Below are 23,611 nucleotides of genomic sequence, written 5' to 3' on the forward strand. Positions count from 1 at the left end.
AATGACCTCCTAAGGTCTCTTCCAACCCTAATATTCTATGATTCTGTGGTGCAGTTGTTTAGCCGAGCTCCACAATGGATTCCTGGGGCTAGCAGCTTTCCCTAGGGGAGGGAGGTCAGGCAGGCTATCCAGATAATTTAAATTGTCCCCATCCCCACAGCATCTGAGAGGGGCTCTCCAGGGCAGGGGAGTACAGCGGGACGGGGTAGAGATGGGCCCAAATTGCCAAAGTAGGGGAGCCCCATGTCTAACCCTTCCCAGACTTGGGGAGGTTGGATTTCGGGTTCAAGCTCAGCCCTTATTGAAAGAGAGAATCACAAAACTCAGCTCAGGACCCTGAACCCTCCTAGCCCCCACCCACCCATGGTTGGGCTCTGGGTCAGGCAAGAGGGGAAAGAGACAGGAACCGTGTAGGAAAACAGGGGAAGGGATGGAGCGGGAGAGCGGGGGGGGGGGGGGGACTATGGAGAGCAGGACAGCAGGTGCTGTGGGAGGGCAGTGGGTGAGGGGATGAGACACTAGATTGCAGGGCGAACCTGGGATAAGCCCCAAGTGAGCATGGCTCTGCCAGGGGGACATGAGGGGCTGGGCCTGCCCAGGTGTCTCTCCATAGCCAGCACCTCCTCCCGTCTCTCACCGGCCACCTGTAGCGTCACCGCCGCGCTGCTGTAGCTATGGACCCGGACAAAGCAGGTGAAGCTGCCCTCATCGGAGATCTGCACCCGCCGCAGCAGCAGCGAGACATTGCCCCGGGGCAGCTCCTCGTAGAAGAGGGCTGTGCGGTTGACATAGCCGCTGCCCTGGTCAGCCAGCTGGTCCCGCCCACTGGCAAAGCTGTGCACCAACCGCTTGGTGTCCGTCAGCTGCCAGATGAGGCTGAGCTCGGCCAGGCTGAAGCTGGTGTCAGGCAAGAAAGAGCAGTGGAGGACGGTGTCCCGACCAAAGAGGGCGATCACAGGGTCATCGGGTACCCGGATATCCACTGAGCCTGGGGGCAGAGGAGAAAAAGGCAAATAGCAGTGAGACACCGCTAAAAACACTGCCATGGCACAGCCCCTCCCAGCTCACGGCACCATGCAAACCAGGGCTAGAAGCAGAAGGCCCCTGGACAAGGGGGTAACCTCAGCCTAGCTTTCCCTTCCCCTAGACTGGGAGGGGGCCTCTGGGGAGGTCGGGCTTTACCCCCCAGGACCAAAGTGCTGAGGTGCCTTTCCATTTCCTTCTCTGCACTGGAGTCAACAGGCGCTACCCACACCTGGGTTTTGCAGGATAGTGCTGCATATACAGACACAACCATTATGGCCACCTCTGGGGAGGAACATGGCAGCTGCCTGGCAACAGAACATAGCAGTTTAGGGCAGGAAGCAAAGGAGCACTCTGAACCCAGCTGGCACTGCTGGAGGGATTTGAGGAAGGCAAACTACAGTTAGAATTTGGCCAGGACACTACAGGTTAACAACCCTGCCTCTTCTGATCCTTAATGATCACAGTGGTCAGGATGTGAGCTCTCACCCAACAGCACAGCCTCCCCTGCTGCTGGCCAGAGCTGGCTGTCAGGGAAGAGTGCCCCCTATTGATTCACCGGCACTCTGTCCTGCAGCGCTCTGTTTTACTTGCAGGTCTCCCATCCCAGCAATGACCCAGCCAACCCTGCTTAGCTTGTGGGAGCTCTCAGGAATACAGCTCACACTGGTGTGATTGCAGAGAAAGCACCATTAAATCACAGCATCCATACCAAGTCCCTTTGGGTTAGGGCATGCCAGAGCTGAGCCAACACAGCCTGCTGCAGCAAGAGCCAGTCTCAGCAGGCATCACAGAATAGGCACCCACATCTGCACCACTGCTGCCCTCAGCTGGCCACCACCACTAACTGAACCCTCTTCCAATGGCAGAGACCCATGGATGGCGCTGCCCAAGGGGAATCGCAGGGTACGGATCAGCTACCCAAGCCTAGAGGGGACCTTCTGCTCTGCTCAGCTCAGCATTGGTGCAGGGTATTCATGGCTGTAACTTCTGCCTGGGCAATGTGCCTGTAAGTCAACCCACACCTTCCTGCCAGCTCTGCGATATTGTTAGCAGCATGCCCTACAGCAAACAAACATCCTCTGCTGAAATCCTCTTCCATTTAGGTCTTTCATCGCCACAGGGTGCAGCCATCCTGAAAGAGTAACTCAGCATTACTAACGAGGGCAGCGGTCTCCTTTTATACCCAGGGCTCCTGCCTTGGCTGTAACAGGAAGGGGCTAGCAGGAAAAAAGAGTCTCCACATATTTTACCCTTGGCTGTGTCTCTGCTGTCAGAGGAATCTGGAGACCAAGCTGACGTTAGCATCCTGTACCGGATGTTATACCAACGAAGATTCAACCCAATTGCTAAAGTGACAATAGAGGTATCAGTCCCAAAACATTATTATTGATATTCCACCAATGCCCAGTGGCTCTAGCTGAGATCAGGACCCCATTGTGCTAGGTGCTGTACAATCACATAGTGAGACAGTCCCTGCCCCAAAGGGCTTACAAGCTAAAGAAACAAGAGACAAAGGGTGGGAGAGGAAACTGAGGCACAGAGCAGGGATATGACTTGTCCATGGTCACCTAGCAGGTCAATGGCAGAGCTGAGAGGAAAGCCCATATCTCCCAAGTGCCAGGACAGTCCTTAGGCACCAGCTATCTTTGGGCATTTAGGGGAACATTCTCAATGACCCATGTTCTCTCAGTGAAGGGTGCATGAATGTGCATGTGTACACACACACGCACGCATGCTCTATGCTTTGCTCTAAAGAAGCAACTTGATTCTGGAGGAACACACTGTTCTTTTCAACTCTATTGCCACCATTCCAGAACTAACATGACATTTCCCGTCTGTTCTCTGTGGATCTCTTTCCCCTCCCACGATCTCATTCAGACAACAGACAGTGACACAGCCCTGTGCATGTATCCCCACAGGAAGGAGTCGTTCTGAATCTGACTTTAATGGCCCTGACCGTACTGCCTCAGGATGAATGTAATTTTGTACATTTCATCACTCTGCCAGTTTCCTGTCTTGTGGGGTCTGAGTTAGATGCCCATCTACTTCAACCAGCTTCACAGGTGCAACCATTCCCTGCCTCTGCAATTCTCCCAGCTGCCTTTCTCTGGCCTCCTGCCCAGCTCAGGGGCAGGGCGAGCCTGCACAAATGGCACTTGCCCACCGCATGCAGCTCTGCCAGCACAGCTTTTACCAACATTCCCGTTTCAAATATGGATTGACAGAAAACAGAGAGATGGGGAGAAAGAGGGATTTAGAAAATATCCGGATATGAACGAGGCCTGATCTATACTCCAGAGTTAGGTCGACATAAGACAGCTTACATAGACCTAACTCTGGAAGCGTCTACTCTACAATGTCGCTCCCGCCGATGTAACTCACCTGCTACGCCAACTTAATAACTCCACCTCTACGAGAGGAATAGCGTTTAGGTCGACATAGTTAGATCGATGCAGCATCAGCGTAGACACTGCATTACTTATGTCAATTTTAGTGGCCTCCAACAGGTGTCCCGCAATACCCCACACTGCCAGTCTGGTCACCGTTTCGAACTCTGCTGCCCAGCTGCCCTTTTAAAGCCCCATACATTTTTGAAATTCCATTTCCTGTTTGGTCGTCATGGATAGTTCACATAGCAACTCCCCAGTTGACCCTGCTGGCTCCATACAGCAAACATGTTCCTGCCTGGGCTACACAGGAGGAGGGGGATCTCCTAGGTCTGTGGGGAAAAGAGGCTGTTCTGGCATGGCTCTAATCCAGCAGTAGAAACAGCGACATATAATGAGCAGATCGCCCCAGGGAAAAGGACTACAACAGGAACCCACAGCAGTGCTGTGTGAAAGTCAAGGAGCTGTGGCAGGCATACCAGAAGGCAAGGGAGGCAATCACTCTGGTGCAGAGCTGCAGACATGCCGCTTCTATAAGGAGCTGCGTGCCATCCTTGGCAGCAACCCCAAGTTCCCCATGGATACTTTGGGGGAGCTGGAGACACAGGCCCCTGCAATGCACAGTGAGCAGGAGATGTTGGGTCAGGAAGAGGAGGAGGAGAAGTATGGGGGACAGGCAACCAGGGAATCCAGTGGGGTGGCCAGCCAGGACTTCTTTCTGATGCCACAACAGTCGAGCCAGTCCCTGCCATCCAGCACCAGCAAGCCAGATGCAGGGGAAGGAACCTCTGGTAAGTATGCAGTTTGCTTTGATATCGCAGGGACACATCTGTTCATTTACTATTTTTTGATCAGGCAACAAGAGGTAGTGAAATAACCAGTGGAGGTAGAGTTACTGTCTGCTTCTCATTCCCCTGTACAGTTAGGCAAAGGGGGCCCTGTGAAATAGTTTGTTTATGCGCACTGGGATGTCCCATGAATCCTCCACAGAGATCTCCAGGAAACTTTCTTGGAGGTGGTTTGCAATCCTCTGCCGAAGGTGTATGGGAGGGTGCTGTCTGTCCTACTGCAGTGGAAGAAACAACTTTCCCGCACCACTCAGCAATTACTTCAGCAGGCACCATTGCAGCACACAGGCTAGCAGCACGCAGACCCAGCCTGCAGCCGGACGTGTGCAGGACCTGTTCCCTTTCAGCCTCTGTTACCCTCAGGAGTGAGCTATCAGCTAAAATCACCACCGCCTGTGGAAAACGGTGCCAGTATTCGGTTCAGTTGCTGTATCTGCATCCACTGATCCCTATGTGCTCCCCGACCCTTACTGTCCCAAATTAACCACTCCACCAGGCAGTACTCACCATGGCTGGGACTACTGCCGTGCTCTATGAATCCCAAAGGGAAGTGAGAATGTAGTGCTTGTAACGTGTGTGAATCAAGGGGAGTGAATACACTCACAATAGTACCTCCGTGCATTATGTCTTTTGCAGATGGAAATGTGGCCTTGAGATCCCTCCATCCACATCAGCAGAGCGGCTCAGCAAGATAAAGAGCAGAAGAAAGAGGACACAGGACAACATGTTCCAAGAGATCCTGCAAGCTCTGATGCTGCAGATACCAAGCAGAGGGCTTGGAGGAGCTGCCTTGCAAACAGAATGGAAAGGGAGAGTGTGGAGAGCAGAAACGCATATCAAAAGGACAGAGACTCAGCAGGACATGATAGCACTTTTCAATGACATGTTGGAGACTCTTACAGACCTTCAGGTGGAAAGTCTGGTTGAGTTTAGAAAGAGGTTCGAGCAGATTATGGTGCAAAGGCATGAGGTATCTGAAGGGAAAAGCTCAGACTTGCAGATGGAAGCAGGACTGAGGAATTCTGAGGGGAGACTGGGTGAGGAAAGTGGTCAGTGGAAGCATGTGACTAAAAGAACCAGGCAGAGAAAAAGAAGGGCGAGTGAACGAGAAATAGAGCTCAAGAACCGGTTTGCAGAGTTGGAAAATGACGAAGGGGCTCAGCAGGTAGTCATTGAAGGTGGAAGGGCAAGGAAGAAGAGAAGAAGGGCTAGTCCTATAGGAAAAGGGGAAGAGTCAATGGAGACCACACCAAATATGAGCCCCAGGAGGATACAGGATGGGTTGAAGAGGATTACAAGGGAGAATAGGAATGGAAAGAACTTGCAGCCAGAGGGAACAGGGGATAGACTGGAGAATAGCACCGCCACCAGGAAAAGGCAGGTCTATGTGATCGGGGACTCTTTGCTGAGAAGAATAGACAGGCCTGTAATCAGAGCTGATCCAGAGAATAGAAGGGTGTGCTGTCTTCCAGGTGCTAAGACAGGGGATGTAGACCTGAGGTTGAAAAGGATCCTAAAGGGAGCAGGAAAGAATCTCCTAATTATCCTTCATGTGGGAACAAATGATATGGCTAGATTCTCGCTGGAAAGTATTAAGGGATACTATGCTAGGCTGGGGAAGACGCTTAAGGAAATCGAGGCTCAAATGATCGTTAGTGGGATTCTGCTTGTTTCTAGAGAAGGGCAACAAAGGTGTGACAAGATTATGACCATCAACAGATGGCTCAGGCAGTGGTGCTATAAGGAGGGCTTTGGGATGTATGGCCACTGGGAGGCGTTCATGGACAGAGGACAGTTCTCTCTCGGACTTCATCTGAGTAGGGAAGGAAATAGACTTCTGCGATGGAGGCTGGCACAACTGATTAAGAGAGCTTTAAACTAGGAATTTGGGGGAGATGGTTGGGAGATGTCCAGGTAATCTCCACGCCGGATTTTAGCATTGAGAGGGAAGAAAACGAAGTAAGAAAGGGTACAGCCGTGGGTGGGAGAATGTGTAGATAAGGAGGAAGGGTAGCGTGGATACCAGTCTAGTAGGTTATACTGGCTGTAGAATGACCGTGCCTAATCGGGTACAGAATGTGAGCGAGGCCAAACAGCAAAAATTAAGATGTTTGTACACTAATGCGAGGAGCCTCGGTAACAAAATGGAGGAACTAGAGCTACTGGTGCAGGAAGTGAAACCAGATATTCTAGGGAGAACAGAAACGTGGTGGAATAGTCGTCATGACTGGAGTACAGGTATTGAAGGGTATGTGCTGTTTAGGAAAGACAGAAATAAAGGTAAAGGTGGTGGAGTAGCATCGTATATCAATGATGAGGTAGAATGTAAAGAAAGAAGAAGCGATGGAATGGATAAGACAGAGTCTGTCTGGGCAAAAATTACATTGGGGAAGAAAACTACGACAGCCTCCCCTGGGATAGTGCTTGGGGTGTGCTATAGACCGCCGGGACCTAATCTGGATATGGATAGAGCCCTCTTTAATGTTTTTAATCAAGTAAATACTAATGGAAACTGCGTTATCATGGGAGACTTTAACTTCCCAGATATAGACTGGAGGATGAGTGCTAGTAATAATAATAGGGCTCAGATTTTCCTAGATGTGATAGCTGATGGTTCCTCCATCACGTAGTTGCTGAACCGACTAGAGGGGATGCCATTTTAGATTTGGTTTTGGTGAGTAGTGAGGACCTCATAGAAGAAATGGTTGTAGGGGACAATCTTGGTTCAAGTGATCATGAGCTAATTCAGTTCAAACTGAATGGAAGGATTAACAAAAATAAAAACCCCTAGTTACAGATTTATTTCAAAAGGGCTGACTTTCAAAAATTAAAGGAAATTAGTTAGGGAAGTGGATTGGATTGAAGAACTTATGGATCTAAGGGCTGATGAGGCCTGGGATTACTTTAAATCAAAGCTGCAGAAGCTATCGGAAGCCTGCATCCCAAGAAAGGGGAAAAAATCATAGGCAGGAGTTGTAGACCAAGCTGGATGAGCAAGCATCTCAGAGAGGTGATTAAGAAAAAGCAGAAAGCATACAGGGAGTGGAAGATGGGAAGGATCAACAAGGAAAGCTACCTTATTGAGGTCAGAACATGTAGGGATAAAGTGAGAGAGGCTAAAAGTCAAGTAGAGTTGGACCTTGCAAAGGGAATTAAAACCAATAGTAAAAGGTTCTATAGCCATATAAATAAGAAGAAAACAAAGAAAGAAGAAGTGGGACACTGAGGATGGAGTGGAGGTCAAGGATAATCTAGGCATGGCCCAATATCTAAACAAATACTTTACCTCAGTCTTTAATAAGGCTAAAGAGGATCTTAGGGATAATGGTAGCATGACAAATGGGAATGAAGATATGGAAGTAGATATTACCACATCTCAGGTAGAAGCGAAACTCGGACAGCTTAATGGGACTAAATCGGGGGTCCCAGATAATCTTCATCCAAGAATATTAAAGGAATTGGCACATGGAATTGCAAGCCCATTAGCAAGAATTTTTAATGAATCTGTAAACTCAGGGGTTGTACCGTATGATTGGAGAATTGCTAACATAGTTCCTATTTTTAAGAAAGGAAAAAAAAGTGATCCGGGTAACTACAGGCCTGTTAGTTTGACATCTGTAGTATGCAAGGTCTTGGAAAAAATTTTGAAGGAGAAAGGAGTTAAGGACATTGAGGTCAATGGTAAATGGGACAAAATACAACATGGTTTTACAAAAGGTAGATCGTGCCAAACCAACCTGATCTCCTTCTTTGAGAAAGTAACAGATTTTTTAGACAAAGGAAACACAGTGGATCTAATTTACCTAGATTTCAGTTAGGCGTTTGATATGGTGCCACATGGGGAATTACTAGTTAAATTGGAAAAGATGGGGATCAATATGAAAATTGAAAGGTGGATAACGAATTGGTTAACAGGGAGACTACAGAGGGTCCTACTGAAAGGTGAACTGTCAGGCTGGAGGGAGGTTACCAGTGGAGTTCCTCAGGGATCGGTTTTGGGACCAATCTTATTTAATCTTTTTATTACTGACCTGGGCACAAAAAGTGGGAGTGTGCTAATAAAGTCTGCGGATGATACAAAGCTGGGAGGTATTGCCAATTTAGAGAAGGACCGGGATATCATACAGGAAGATTTGAATGACCTTGTAAACTGGAGTAATAGTAATAGGATGAAATTTAATAGTGAGAAGTGTAAGGTTACGCATTTAGGGATTAATAACAAGAATTTTAGTTATAAGCTGGGGACGCATCAATTAGAAGTAATAGAGGAGGAGAAGGACCTCAGAGTATTGGATGACCACAGGATGACTATGAGCCGCCAATGTGATATGGCCGTGAAAAAAGCTAATGCGGTCTTGGGATGCATCAGGCGAGGTATTTCCGGTAGAGATAAGGAGGTTTTAGTACCGTTATACAAGGCACTGGTGAGACCTCACCTGGAATACTGTGTGCAGTTCTGGTCTCCCATGTTTAAGAAGGATGAATTCAAACTGGAACAGGTACAGAGAAGGGCTACTAGGATGATCTGAGGAATGGAAAACCTGTCTTATGAAAGGAGACTCAAGGAGCTTGGCTTGTTTAGCCTAATTAAAAGAAGGTGGAGGGGAGATATGATCGCTCTCTATAAATAGATCAGAGGGATAACTACCGGAGAGGGAAAGGAATTATTTAAGCTCAGTACCAATGTGGACACAAGAACAAATGGATATAAACTGGTCATTGGGAAGTTTAGACTTGAAATTAGACAAAGGTTTCAAACCATCAGAGGAGTGAACTTTTAGAATAGCCTTCCAAGGGAAGCAGTGGGGGCAAAAGACCTATCTGGCTTTAAGATTAAACTTGATAAGTTTATGGAGGAGATAGTATGATGGGATAACATGATTTTGGTAATTAATTAATCTTTAAATATTCATGGTAAATAGGCCTAATGGCCTGTGATGGGATGTTAGATGGGGTGGGATCTGAGTTACTACAGAAAATTCTTTCCTGGGTATCTGGCTGGTGAATCTTGCCCATATGCTCAGGGTTTAGCTGATTGCCATATTTGGGGTCGGGAAGGAATTTTCCTCCAAGGCAGATTGGAAGAGGCCCTGGAGGTTTTTTGCCTTCCTCTGCAGCGTGGGGCACGGGTCACTTGCTGGAGGATTCTCTGCTCCTTGAAGTCTTTAAACCACGATTTGAGGACTTCAATAGCTCAGACATAGGTGAGAGGTTTTTTGCAGGAGTGGGTGGGTGAGATTCTGTGGCCTGCGTTGTGCAGGAGGTCGGACTAGATGATCATAATGGTCCCTTCTGACCTTAGTATCTATGAATCTAAGCCATCCGTGCTTACCTCCCACTGCAGTCTATCGATAACTGCATTCCAGAACCTCCCTACATGCCCCACCCCCCATCACATTCCACATATTTTCCAGGGCTGCTGCACTACCTCTACCAAATCAGCAGCCAGCTATTCCACCTCTGCACTCCACCCTGGCGGAACTTTTCTCCCCTTTGCTTCACAGATATTATGAAGTGCACAGCAGGCAGCTATAACCAATCCGTGAGTAGAGAACACCAGCAGCCTTTCAAATGGCCAAAGACACATTCAACAGTTATGCTGCCCCTGCTGAGCCTGTAGTTGAAGCTTTTCTTGCTGCTGTCAAGGTGGCCGGTGTACAGCTTCATGAGCCACCAGAGCAAGGGACAGACTGTGTTGCCCAGGATCACGACTGGCATTTCCACATCCCCAGTGGTAATCCACCAGTCTGGAAAGAAAATCCCTGCCTGCATCTTCCTGAATAGGCTTGTGTTGATAAAGATGATGCTATGCACCTTCCCTGACCAGCCCGCACTGATGTCGGTAAAACATCCAGTGATCCACCAGCACTTGCAATACCGTAGACAAGTAGCTCCCTCTGTTGACGTACTCCATGGCAAGATGGTCTGGTGCCAAGATAGTGACATGCATGACATCTATTGCCCCACCACAGTTCGGGAACCCCACTGATGCAAAACCATCCACTATGTTTTGCACATTGCCCAGAGTCACTGTCCTTTATATCAGGACATAATTAATTGCCCTGGACAGTTGCTTCACAGCAACTGTATAAGTAGGGGCATAGCGAGCAGATCGAGGGATGTGATCATTCCCCTCTATTCGACATTGGTGAGGCCTCATCTGGAGTACTGTGTCCAGTTTTGGGCCCCACACTTCAAGAAGGATGTGGATACATTGGAGAGAGTCCAGCGAAGGGCAACAAAAATTATTAGGGGACTGGAACACATGAGTTATGAGGAGAGGCTGAGGGAGCTGGGATTGTTTAGCCTGCAGAAGAGAAGAATGAGGGGGGATTTGATAGCTGCTTTCAACTACCTGAAAGGGGGTTCCAAAGAGGATGGCTCTAGACTGTTCTCAATGGTAGCAGATGACAGAACGAGGAGTAATGGTCTCAAGTTGCAGTGGGGGAGGTTTAGATTGGATATTAGGAAAAACTTTTTCACTAAGAGGGTGGTGAAACACTGGAATGCGTTACCTAGGGAGGTGGTAGAATCTCCTTCCTTAGAGGTTTTTAAGGTCAGGCTTGACAAAGCCCTGGCTGGGATGATTTAACTGGGAATTGGTCCTGCTTTGAGCAGGGGGTTGGACTAGATGACCTTCTGGGGTCCCTTCCAACCCTGATATTCTATGATTCTATTATTCTAACCCCCACAGTGGATTTTCGAATTCCAAACTGATTCTCAACTGATCAGTGGCAATCTGGTGTTGCAAGCTTCCACACGGCAATTGCCACTGACTTATCCACCGTCAGTGGAGCTCTAATTTTGGTGTTGCTGCGCTGAAGGGCTGGTTCCGCAAGCTGATCCAGAAATGTGGCTTTGAGCATCCGAAAGCTCTGCAGTCACTGCTTGTCATCCCATACCTACATAACGATGTGATCCCACCACGCAGTGCTTGTTTCCTGGGCCCAGAACCGGCACTCCACCACGTGCAGCTGCTCAGTGAATGCCAACAGCAATCTCGAATTGTTTCTTTCAGTATCAGGTCAGCAAGGCATCCTGCAAGGCACTGTCAGATCCTTTGCAGCTCCTCCAGCAGCTCTGGAAATACTGAAGTACCAGGCACATTATGTCGGTGTCGGTCAGCACAATACTGAAAAGCTGTGCAGGATCCACGCTTCTCACAAAGACGGCAGATGCACAGGTTTGTGGGGATTTTGAAAAGAGGCATGAAACATTATAGGATGCAGATAATATTATGGGATGGAGAAAACTGCATCATGGGACATTGACCCCATGTTCCCAGTCACCCCTGCGTGACTCATTGCCCCCATAAGGCTTTGCAAACCCTTCTCAAAACACTTTGCGCCAGATGGTAGTGAGTTGCACAGTGGGATAGCCATGGGCAGCAGATATCATAGGCTGCGGGAGACTGTGCCTACCCAAACAGCCAGGCGTGGCCCCACCCACACTCCGTCTCCAGGCTCCCTCCTGCTTAGCACTCTGGTGCTCCGGGGCTGGGCCTGCGCCATCCACCCTTCCAGTGTTCTCAGGGTTGAGGGCACAAGCCTGGGGCAGGGGCTGGAGGCCATGGTGGGGGGCCTCTGGGCTTGGGGCAGAAGGGGCGGGGCCTCTGGCAGAAGGGGCGGGGCTGGTATTAGCCTACCCCAGCCAGCAGGTCACACGCCGCCTATAGGGATAGCTACCCATGTTGCACTGCTATCTGCATTGATGCAAGCACGGCTAATGAGGATGCACACCTCTGAAACAAGAAATGTGGTGTGGACAGGCAAAAGCAATTGAACTACTGTATATCGATGTAACTTAGGTAGACTTAAATTATTAGTGTGAACATGCCCTGAGAAAGAGATTTTTTTAGAGGAAAAAAGAGAGGGAGTGAAATATTTTAAAAAGGAGGAAAAATAATGGACTAACTCATACAAGGGGAACACAGGCAAAGGAAGAGAGTGAGGAAAGACATCACGGCCTAGGGAAAAGTGGAGACTAGAGAAAAAGGAAAGAAGGAATCGGCTCGGGAAAGGCAGTACGCCACGGATTTTATGCTGTAGGAAGTTCGCTTTAGATCCGGCACTTCTCACACTAGGCGCTCAGTGTGGCTTAGATGTTTCAAGAAAAAACAAAATCTGAAAATTATCCCAGCTCTGGAAGCGGGGGTGGTGACACCACTCTGGACTCCTACCATCCTGCAGCTGCCACAGGTGTTAGGCAATTAACAGGTACTGCGCAGCAGCCACATCAGTCCTTGCAAGCTGGAATAAAGCCCAGTGGAAAATGTGTGTGACTCCTTCTCAGACACTAGATGGAGCCAGAGGTTTGACTTTATCAAACCTCCAGCCAAGTCAGGGAGTGACCCTACCTCACCTGCCTGTCTCTCCCTCTCTGGGAGCTATCTGTGCTGGCCTTTAAACCAAATTTGTGAAAACGAGACCTGCTAGATCAGGGGTGGGCAAACTTTTTGGCCTGAGGGCCACATCTGGGTGGGAAAATTGTATGCAGGGCCATGAATGTAGGGCTGGGGTAGGCGGTTGGGGTGCAGGAGGGAGTGCGGCGTGTGGGAGTGGGTCCGGTGTGCAGGAAGGGGCTCAGGGCAAGGGGTTGGGGTGCAGGAGGGGGTGCGGAGTGTGGGAGGGGGCTCAGGACAGGGGGTTGGGGTGAGGGCTCTGGCCCAGCACCGCATACCTCGAGCTGCTCCGGGATGGCAGCAGTGCGCAGCAGAGCTAAGGCAGGCTCCCTGCCTATCCCGGCCCTGCGCCGCTCCCAGAAGTGGCCAACATATCCAGCAGTGGCTCCTGGGGGTGGGGCAGGCAGCTGGGCGCGCCCTTCCCTTGCTTGTGGGTCCCACCCCCAAAGCTCCCATTGGCCACAGTTCCCTGTTCTCAGCAATGGGAGATGCAGGGGGGCAGTGCCTGCAGGCGAGGGCAGCACACGGAGCCCTCTGCCCCACTCCTCCGGCCCCAGGGACATGGTGCCGGACGCTTCCGGGAGTGGCATGGGGCCAGGACAGGCAGGGAGCCTGCCTTAACCCGTGCTGCACCACGGGGCTGGCAATCCCAAGGGCAGGATTGAAAGTCCTGAAAGGCTGGATCTGGCCCGCGGGCTGTAGTTTGTCCTCCCTTTGCTAGATGGTTCAGTACTGTCCAGTGCCCCCTGCTGTTCTGGTCCTCCCCTCTTCCCCCTCCCTCTGATCTGCCATTGCAACCTGTTCCCAGCCCAGCCGTTACCCCTGCTCCCCCACCTTTCCATTTGCACTATCTGACCAGGGCTGCAACTTCCCACACTCAGCCCTGCCCTGCCAAGCCTACTGGGGACACCCATTGCAGAGGCACAAACCCAGCCTGGCTCCAAGCCTCTGAGCTGGACAAGAGTCACACCGCTGGAGCCTCTTCCTCCAGCCCCACACTTCCATGGCGCATCGCCAATTAAACAGCTCCTCCAGGACTTGGAGGTGGGACAAACAAAGACATCTGAATTTAGCTGGTCTCCCTGCCACACAAGATCCGTCTTTCAATCCTCTATGGCACTGGCAGCAAGCAGGACTACATGATCTAATGGGGCTGCTCCACCTCTGGATTTGATAGGGCTGCCCCAGTGTGGGGGCACAGCTGGAGAATTCGCCTTTGCCAATGTTGCTCCAGAGGAACCAGCCATGAGATGGCTGCAGAAGCTCCTGTGAACACAAGCACGGAGGCCACTAGTGCTACCAGCAATACTGGGCCATGGCTCTGGTCCCGCCCTGCCAGTCTCCCCTTGCAGTGGGTGTGGGGGGAAACCAAGCGACCTCTCTCCCAACAGTGTAGCAAGGGCTGCTGGTGAGCATGTTTCTCCCACCGGCACCATGCCTGCCTCTGCCCTTTGCTGCCAGAACATCTCCCACCCACCAGCATGCCCTTCCCAAGAACCACAGCCAGGTCCTGTGACTCTAGGGAAGTCAAAACCTATCTAAGTTTACACCCAAAGTGGGAAACAAACACTATGTCTGTGTTGAGGTTTCAGTCAGGAGTGGGAGCAACTGAAATGCAGCCAGACAGACCATTCTCCTGACAGCCCAGCTGAAACCTCCAGATCTGAGACGTGTCATGAGAACATCTGTTCCCAGAGACTCCCATGGGATCAATTGCAGGGCCAAAGACTCTATTGTGGTTCATCAGTCCATCTATTGATGGCCTGCTCCCCTGCCCACACCCAGCACATAGGTGACAGGTACAGTATTGCGGGAGATGATCTGGCCCCTTCTGCTGGAGTTTTCGCCCCACATCTGTCCGTCCCCTGCCCAACAATTAATCCTATCCCCACCATCCATTCTGCCCCCTCCAGCCTCACCTCTGCTCCTCCTGGGGTCTCCATCCCTCTCCCAGCCCTGGGAGGGCTGCAGAATGGTCCTCTCTCCCCCTTCCAGGCTGGGGAGGAGGGGGGAAGCTCCAGAGGTTCTTCATCTTCCCTCTGCTCCTTCCCAGACTGGGTGCTGGAGGGAAGGAGCAGGGCGGGGGGGGGAGAAGAACCTTTCTGCCCTGGTGCTCACAGGAGAGGAGGGAGCAAAGCCGCACCGAGCTGCTGGGCTCTTTGCTCCTTCTTCCCGCCCTGCAAGGGCTGAGGAGCAGAGGGGAGAGACAGCCGGGCGAGAGGGTCTCACGTCATCACCAGATGAGCTCCAGCCCCCTCTGAAATCCTGACGCTCACACCACACATCCCAGGAGTCGGCGCCATGGAGAAAGGTCCCGATCCTGTTCCTCCCCAAGTCACAGCCCCCACTGACCCCAATGGGAATGGGACCTGGGCCTACGGCAGCCTGTGGGGATTGTAACTCAGGCCAAAGGTCTCACTCGGGGTATTGCACCATCCTAGTGCCCCACCTCCCATCCTGAAGTGCCCCACACCGCCCAGCCCCACTCACCTGCTGGAGCGAGCACCAGCAGGACCAGGATGAGCAATGGGCAGGGCATCTGTGATGCAGGGCGAGATCCCAGAGCGTCAGTGGGGGGTGGTGGGGAGGGGAGAGCAAGGCTCTGTGTGTCCTTGGAAAAGGGAATCTTCCCTCTCGGCAGGAGCTGCCCTGAGCTGAAAAGAAAGAGACACAACAATCAGCATGAATTGCCGTGGACAGCAGGGGCTCCGGGCTGGGCCCACCAGGAACAGAGCTGAAGGCACAGCTGAGCTCAGCCCCACCAGCACAGAAGAGTCAGCACATCGGCTCAGCCAGGGACCCACCTCAGTCTGTGTCCTGCCGCTACCTATCTCCCTGAGGGCTTTACGCTGCTGCCCATCACCATGGCATCTGAGCACCTTCCATGTACAACAGCAATAGCAAGGTCCCTGGTGCACATCATGGATTTTCTGGCACTCTTCTTTCTTGGAAGGGTCAAACTCGGCTTGCCTCTTGCATTGGCTCAGACAGGCCATCGGCCCATACAGCCCAGTTGCCCACTGTCTGGCCATTGGTTCTCCTAATTCGGTATTTCCCCCCGCGGCTGCACCAGCTGAGAGTGTGGGTGCATCCAGCTCAGGATCCCACCTCCTGCCATGCTCAGTCCAACCACCCGAGATGGCTGAGTGGGTCAGGCACTGGCCTGGGATTCCAGAGAGCTGCATTCTACTCCCTGCTGCCACCAACTCCCGGCACAGCCCTGGGAGGATCAGTTGGTCTCTGTGCCTTGGAAATAAACAGCCCTTGTCTTATCTGGGGCAGGGGCAATCTCTCCTGAGGAGGCCCCAATCTCAACAGGGCCACTACACACTACCAGGATGCAAATAATCCTGCCCCAAGCAACGGCCACTGTTACCAGCCTCTCTCACCCACATGCTTCAAAGGGGTCAGGCTTGTCCAGCTTTGCTCCCATTGGAATACGTGCAACAGGACAGACTCCAACCAGCTTCGGAGCAGCCAAGGGGCAGAAGAGTCACAAGACCTCGGCTGGCACACAGGGACCCTCCATATGCGTTATACGCCGCGTGGGGATTTTATCATTACGTATTGCTCTCCTCCCCACATTCCTTCTCCTCTTTTTCAGTCTCTGGGCGCCACTTTTCACAGCCTACCACTATAGAGCCAAGACCCACAGGTGGAGTCAGAGGTCTCTCCTCCAGGAGGCAAGGCAGCCAAGTCTCATGAGCCTCATGCTGTTGGTGGCTAGCCTCATCTCCTGGAGTCAAATGAATACAGCAAAATCTCAGCTTTCCTTTAAAAAAAAAAAAAATGTCCATTTCTGGCAGAGACAAGCCGGAAAGCGAGACCCCCCCCCGAAGGCTCAGGGAGCCAGAAATAGGCTGTTCTTGGTCAAAATTAGGATTTTTAAGCCACTCCCATTATTTTTAGGGGGCCCAACTCAAGCTTTGTGAATACATGGGGCTGGCAAGGCTGAGAAGGGCTAAGCAAGCTCAGAGCAAGGCCTGGCAGCCCTGCTCGGCTCTAGGGTGCAGGGGCTGAGATAGCATAGGGATGGGAGGCAGAACAGCGGGGGAGCGATAGAGGTGGGGAGAGACCAGGAGGGGAGCAAAAAGGATAATTGACCTTTAAAGGCTTTGGTAGACCCACAACGCTTTCCCCTTCTCTTTGGGCCAGACCCTGGGGAGTGCTGAAGCCAAGGGCAGGGGAGGAAGCTCAGCCTCCCTCTCCCCGTCACAGGACCCAGCCCTTTAAGTGCTGCCAGGGGAGCCCACAAAGTCACTGGCAGAGTTTGCATTAAAAGGCAGGATTTCCCCCCACCCCCATGCCAACCCCCTACCTGGGCATACCCAGTTCTCCAGCACTGTTCTGCAGTGGTCATGCAGGACGGGCAGCAGAGCACGAACCAGTAGGGAGGGCATGAAGGGCAGAAGAAGAGACCAAATAGCCCTGAAATGAGTGTGGGGACCCCCAGACCTCCCTTTGTCCCACTGACATTGCTGGCAACTCTGGACTCTACAGCTGAAAGCGAACATGGCAAGCCCCAGATCGCACACAGCCCTGCAGCCAGTGGGGCCCAGCAGTCCCCAGCCCTGAAATTGAATAGCCCACTGAAATAACGTACACTGTGATAGCATCCTAGAGCTAGGGATCAAGGTCTCACGGCACTAGGTGCTGTACAGCACACAAACTGGCTGGTGGCTACCATGACTGGCTTACACTCCAAGATGGCAAAGGGTACAGGCTGCAGCAGAGCTTCCAGGATCCACTTCTCCTGCAGAGGGCACTGGTTGCCACCCAGAGCCTCCCACACACCCTCAGTTCATAGAATCATAGAATATCAGGGTTGGAAGGGACCTCAGGAGATCATCTAATCCAACCCCCCGCTCAAAGCAGGACCAATCCAAAATTTTTGCCCCAGATCCCTAAATGGCCCCCTCAAGGATGGAACTCACAACCCTGGGGTTAGCAGGCCAATGCTCAAACCACTGAGCTACCCCTCCCCCCAGAATATTGGTCCCTGACTGGGAATTGAACCTGGGCCATGGCGGTGAGAGCGCCAAATCCTAACCACTAGATCACCAGGGAAGAGCTAAATGATCCTGGGACGGTTTGACAGGCCAGCCCAGAAATAATCATGTCACTAGCCCTCCCAAAAATCCTTCATCCCGCCTGACTTGAGCCCTAAACTCACTCGGCCTGGGAAGACCTGAGCCCTTCATTTCCCCACCACCCTGCACCTCTGGCCCTCATTTCCTGGGTTAGACAATGCCCCCACACTTTTAGCAAAACAAGCAGCCCCATTGCCTAAGCCCGACGGTCTCTCCTCCAGTCATCCTTCACTGCCTCCCTGCTGGATGCCTTGGTTTGCTTTAATTAGATCAACAGGGATTTTAGTGCCAGGTGGGGGCCAAGGGGAATAAATTACATGTAACATAAATCAAAGTATGCTGGGTAATTTGGGGAAATTAAAGTAGAATAGTGGTCTCCAAACTTTTTTGGTCGCATCTCCCCTTACCTGGTCTTGCCCACCCAGGAGCCTAGGTCTGGAGCTGGGACCAGGGCCAGGGCCAGGAGCCGCAAGCCAGGGCTGGGGCCAAACCTGTAGCTGGCACCATGGCTGAGAGTGGGGCCAGAAGCAGGGGCCAAAGCCAGGGCCAGAGTTGTCGCTGTGACTGGGCCAGAGCAGAGATGGGGACAGAGCGGGGCTGAGAGGCACTCCTCCCTGGCCCCCATGGGGGCTGGCCCAGGCCCCATTGTACCCTACCGTCACAAATGTTCCTCTGCACCCCCGGAGGGGAGCACACCTCACAGTCTGGGGATCATAGCAGTTGAACCTCAGAGTTACAAACACCAGAGTTACAAACTCACTCGTCAGCCACACCCCTCATTTGGAACCAGAAGTAAGCAATCAGGCAGCAGCAGAGACACACACAAAAAAGCAAATACAGCACAGTACTGTGTTAAATAGAAACTATGAAAAAAATAAAGGGAAAGTTTTAAAAAAATGTTTAACAAGGTAAGAAACCCATTTCTGTGCTTGTTTCATTTAAATTAAGCTGGTTAAAAGCAGCATTTTTCTTCTGCATAGTAAAGTTTCAAAGCTTACTCCTGGGGGAATTCTGCACCACTGCGCAATGCAGAATTTTGCAGAAATTAACGTCATGCACACAGAATTTCCTTTCCCCCCACAGAAACGGGCTGCAGTGCTGCTGGTGGCCACTAGGGGATGCTGGACCTGGCATATCCCAGCTTACACATAGAAGACACTGCTGGGGGGAGGTGAAGGGAACAAGAGGGTTCCTGGCTGCTGCAATTCCCAGCATGCTCTGAGGGAAGGACAAGGCGGCGCACAGGAAACTCCATACAAGCCTGGGATCGAGCATCAGGCTATGTCTCCCTCTGGATCTCTAGGCTCTGGGGAGAAGGGGGGTGGGAGTCTGGGCAAGTGGGGCCCTGTGGCTGGGCTCTGGGGGGGGAAAGGGGGGTTGGGTGTATTGGCTGGTGGGCACGATAGCTGGGCTGGGCAGGGGATGTGAAGGGGGCAGAGAAACAGGAACTGGGTAGTAATAGGGGTTTCTTTAATTCCCTACTCCTGGAATTTGTGTGTGCATCTGTATAGTTACAGACATAGTTGCTGACAAGTATTTGGAAATAAATTACCAAAATAATTGAAACTGGAGTGATTATGTAGTGTTATTTTGACAAATAAAATTTGCAGAATTTTGCAAAATTTTAAAATATCGTGCACAGAATTTTTATTTTTTGGCACAGAATGCCCCCAGGAGTAAACGCTGTATTAAGTCAATGTTCTGTTGTAAACAGTTGAAAGAACCATAACCTTTTGTTCAGAGTTAGGAACATTTCAGAGCTACAACCAACCTCCATTCCCGAGCTGTTCGTAACTCTAAGGTTCTACTGTATTGTCCTTGCTGAGACCTCAGCTCTCCTCCTGGGAAGTCGGCAATGCCCATGGGAAGGGGAGAACCTCTCTGGGAGGCATGAGGTGCTCAGAAGACCCCCACTTTTCAGGGGCTTTGCAGTTTGTTTTGGTTGGTTTTAGTCTTGCTGTGGAAGCGTGGGATGGAGGAGATAGGCTGAAGATCCAGAGGCAAAGGCAGAGCATGTGCCAATGTACTCTGCTCCCCAACAGCCCTGCTATTGTAGTCCAGAAACACCCCCACACACACACACTCCCCACAAACACATCCCCTCACTCTGTCAATGCACAGACCTGCAGCACCCCATTACTTCAGTCCTGGACCCCCACAAAGCCATGTCAGTGCACCCCCCTCGAACCCCTGCCGTGGGAGCGCTTCAGGGGAGGCTGGGAGCACGCTGCTCTGGGCTGTGCTGGGGGCAATCGTTGACAGATAGAGCTTGCTTTGCAGGTGCTGCCGTTTACATCGGGGAGAGGGATGAGGACGGCTCCCAGCCACTTTAAGCATCCAGGGGGCCATAAAAAGGTGCCCTGTAGCTACCCATTCCCTGTGCACTCCCTTTTGCCTCCAAGGTGCAGCCAACCACATTCTTTTACAAGAAACCTCCTTTTAAGGGCCCAATTCTGCTCCCACCAAACCCAATAGCTAAACTACCACTGACTCCAATGGAGCAGGATCGGGCCCTGCATATGCATTTCAGCTTAGTTTGATTTCCCATGGAATCAGAGCCAGTACAGGCTGGGAGACAACAGACAGACAGAAAAGAGCACCCACTTGGTTCCTGTCAAAAGCAGCTATTCACCTTTCATACCAGCACCTCCCCAGCCACATCAACAGCCTCTTTATTCAGCAAGGCCCAGGCATTTCCATGGGTTGGCTGCGATGGCATAAAGCCAGCAGCACCCAACAGAGCTTCCAGGCAGCGGAAATGAAATGAACAGCAAGCACAGGCAAGGACTAACACAGGGTTTAGAATCATAGAATATCAGGGTTGGAAGGGACCTCAGAAGGTCATCTAAGTCCAACCCCCTGCCCAAAGCAAGACGAGTCCCCAGTTTTTGCCCCAGATCCCTAAATGGCCCCCTCAAAGATTGAACTCACAACCCTGGGTTTAGCAGGCCAGTGCTCAAACCACTGAGCTATCCCTCCCGCAGTTTCCTCCAGCCTCTCCCAGGAGAGGCCTGGCTACACCCAGACAATGGGAACCGTTAGTGTTATCTGTATTACACTAGAACCTAGCAGCCCAGACAAGCCTCTAGCAGGGATCGTGGCCCTACTGGACAGGGCATTGTACAGAGAAAGAGACAGGCTTTGCCTTGGAGAGCTTACACTCTAAATAGACGCAACAAACGGCAGTAGACAAGCCTGTTACAAGCAACCACTGTCAAGTATTCTCAAGAGGTCTACAGCACAATCTAGTTCAGTGGTTCTCAATCCGCAGCCCGCTTGCGGCCCCATCAGAACACAGCTGCAGCCCATGTGATGTATTGTGTGGCTGTGGCCCACATAGAGAGCTGCATATGCAGTCCACAATGACAAACAGGTTGAGAACTAAGTTCCCTGTAAGCTGCGTGGCCGCCCAGCAGCCATCTTAGCGCCATGCAGGCACTCAGGGAACCCACCTGGGGACCTGCCACAGCCGAGGGAGGGGTTCCCCTCCCCCAGCCCCATCTAGCCCAACCCCCGGGGGGGGGTGCCTCTGTCCCTGCTGTAGCCCCAGAGCATCCTCCTGCACCCCAAAACCCTCACCCCCGGCCCCACCCTAGAGCCCGCATCCCCAGCCGGAGCCCTCACACCCCAACCCTCTGCCCCACTTTCAACCCCTTGGCCCCACCCCCACCACATGAATTTTTTTATGTGCACCGATATGAAGGTGATGCACATAACAAAATTCATTCCGCACATGGGTGGGAAAAATTAGAGGGAACACTGGTTGAAAAATCACTGATCCAGTTCAACACGGCATTAATAACCATCTACCAGGGCACTGATTCCTGCCAATCCTTTGTGAGGCTGTCGCTAAGTCTCTCTGGTGCTTAAAAAGCACAGCAATCAGTAGGCACCCATCAGAGAGCTAGCAATCGCCAGACCAGTATCCCGTCTCTGAAGTACCTGGTGCCAGTAAGGGCAGTGGCTTCAGCAAATGTTACTGAGCATGCTCAGTTTGTGTGAGTAGCAAATTAAGTAAGTAGCAAATTAAGTCAGACAGCAGTTTTTCACATTACAGACTTCGGAGGTGTCAAGGTTCCTTCCCCACTCTGAACTCTAGGGTACAGATGTGGGGACCTGCATGAAAACCCCCAAGCTTATTTTTACCAGCTTAGGTTAAAACTTCCCCAAGGTACAAACTATTTTATCTTTTGCCCTTGGACTTTATTGCTGCCACCACCAAGCATCTAACAAATATATATCAGGGAAAGAGCCTGCTTGGAAAAGTCTTTCCCCCCAAAATGCTCCCAAACCCTACATCCCCTTTCCTGGGGAAGGCTTGATAAAAATCCTCACCAATTTGCATAGGTGAACACAGACCCAAACCCTTGGATCTTAAGAACAATGAAAAAGCAATCAGGTTCTTAAAAGAAGAATTTTAATTGAAGAAAAAATAAAAGAATCACCTCTGTAAAATCAGGATGATAAATACATTACAGGGTAATCACATTCAAAACATAGAGAATCCCTCTAGGCAAAACCTTAAGTTACAAAAAGACACAAAATCAGGAATATACATTCCATTCAGCACAACTTATTTTATCAGCCATTTAAACAAAACAGAATTTAACACATATCTAACTAGATTGATTGTTAGCCCTTTACAGGAGTTCTGACCTGCATTCCTGCTCTGGTCCCAGCAAAGGCAACACACAGACCGAGAGAACCCTTTGTTCCCCCACCTCCAGCTTTGAAAGTATCTTGTCTCCTCATTGGTCATTTTGGTCAGGTGCCAGCGAGGTTACCTTTAGCTTCTTAACCCTTTACAGGTGAAAGGGTTTTTTCCTCTGGCCAGGAGGGATTTAAAGGTGGTTAGCCTTCCCTTTATTTTTATGACACGAGGAAAGGGAACCAACCCCAGAGAAGATAGTTATGGGATAACTTGCCCCTAGAAGAACATTGTTCTTACCCCGTGGCCGTTAGAGGTTGCCTTACGCCGTGAACCATGAGAGTTTAGATTCCCTCCATCCAACGTAACTGCACGTTTCTTACACACTGGCCCAGTGATAGAGTGGGGGCCAGCTTAAGCCTCCTCTCTTCTGGGTTGCACAGGCCAGCATGCCCCAGGCTAAATGAGCCCTCAGGGTTGCTCTAAGTTGTACCTTTGCTTCATAAGCCCATTGGAGCATGCTGGGGTGGACAATCCCTAGGAGACAGGTCTGCCCTGGCCAGACCCCTACAATCCCAACATACCCCTCCCTTCCTGGCCCGCCCCCACCCAGAATGCCCTGTGGATCAGGGCTGCTGAGGAGGCTTGGCTCTTTGTTTCCGAGCTGCTGTGGTGGAGGCGTGGGTGCCCCAGACTTTGTGGCCTGGTACCTGCTCCGTAGGTTTGGACGGTTCCTTCCTCCCTCGAGCAAGGTGGTTTGAGCCTAGTTTCACACAGAGCTCAGCTGCTGTCATGATGTGGGTGTGCATGCTTTTTATTTCATTCTCCTCTGAGTCCCAGTGTCCAGACCACGCCCGTCAGCACCAGGCATGCTGGGAGGCTGTGGTGGGAAAGCAACTGGAACAGAATATTCAGTAAGCAGCAAGACATGAATTATTACTAGAGATGGGACCAAACCTGAACTCCAACTTCAAAAGCTCCCAGACTTTAGATTTGCTTTTGAGTGTGAATTTGCTGGCTTTGGGGTGGTTCTGAAACTAATTTAGCTATCACCGACATCCACTATTCTATAGACAGTTCAACTTTTGAGGAGGAAATCTACCAGGACAATGAGTCAGCACACAAGAGAAATACCAAAGCGAGAAGTATTTAGGCCCAGGTTTCTAAAAGGTATTTAAGCACCTCTCACTGAAATCAACCTCACCTCGGAT

At 51.1% G+C, this 23,611-nt stretch overlaps 1 protein-coding gene across 5 annotated transcripts in view; it reads right to left on the minus strand.

Moving 5' to 3' along the window:
• CD276 (CD276 molecule) overlaps positions 1-23,611 on the minus strand; it is a 101,602-nt gene that overhangs the window by 38,795 nt on the left and 39,196 nt on the right. For all 5 annotated transcript variants that reach the window (XR_012161211.1, XM_073363089.1, XM_073363087.1 and 2 more), the window contains exons 2-3: positions 15,153-15,316; positions 638-988 (exon numbers count right to left, since the gene is read on the minus strand). Coding sequence is in view for 4 of the 5 variants with exons in the window: in XM_073363089.1 (XP_073219190.1) it covers positions 638-988; positions 15,153-15,201 (400 nt within the window). In the remaining variant the exon portion in view is untranslated. The remainder of the gene's footprint in view (positions 1-637; positions 989-15,152; positions 15,317-23,611) is intronic.

This window comes from Lepidochelys kempii, chromosome 10, assembly GCF_965140285.1.
Source record: "Lepidochelys kempii isolate rLepKem1 chromosome 10, rLepKem1.hap1, whole genome shotgun sequence".
NCBI classification, from domain to species: domain Eukaryota; kingdom Metazoa; phylum Chordata; order Testudines; family Cheloniidae; genus Lepidochelys; species Lepidochelys kempii.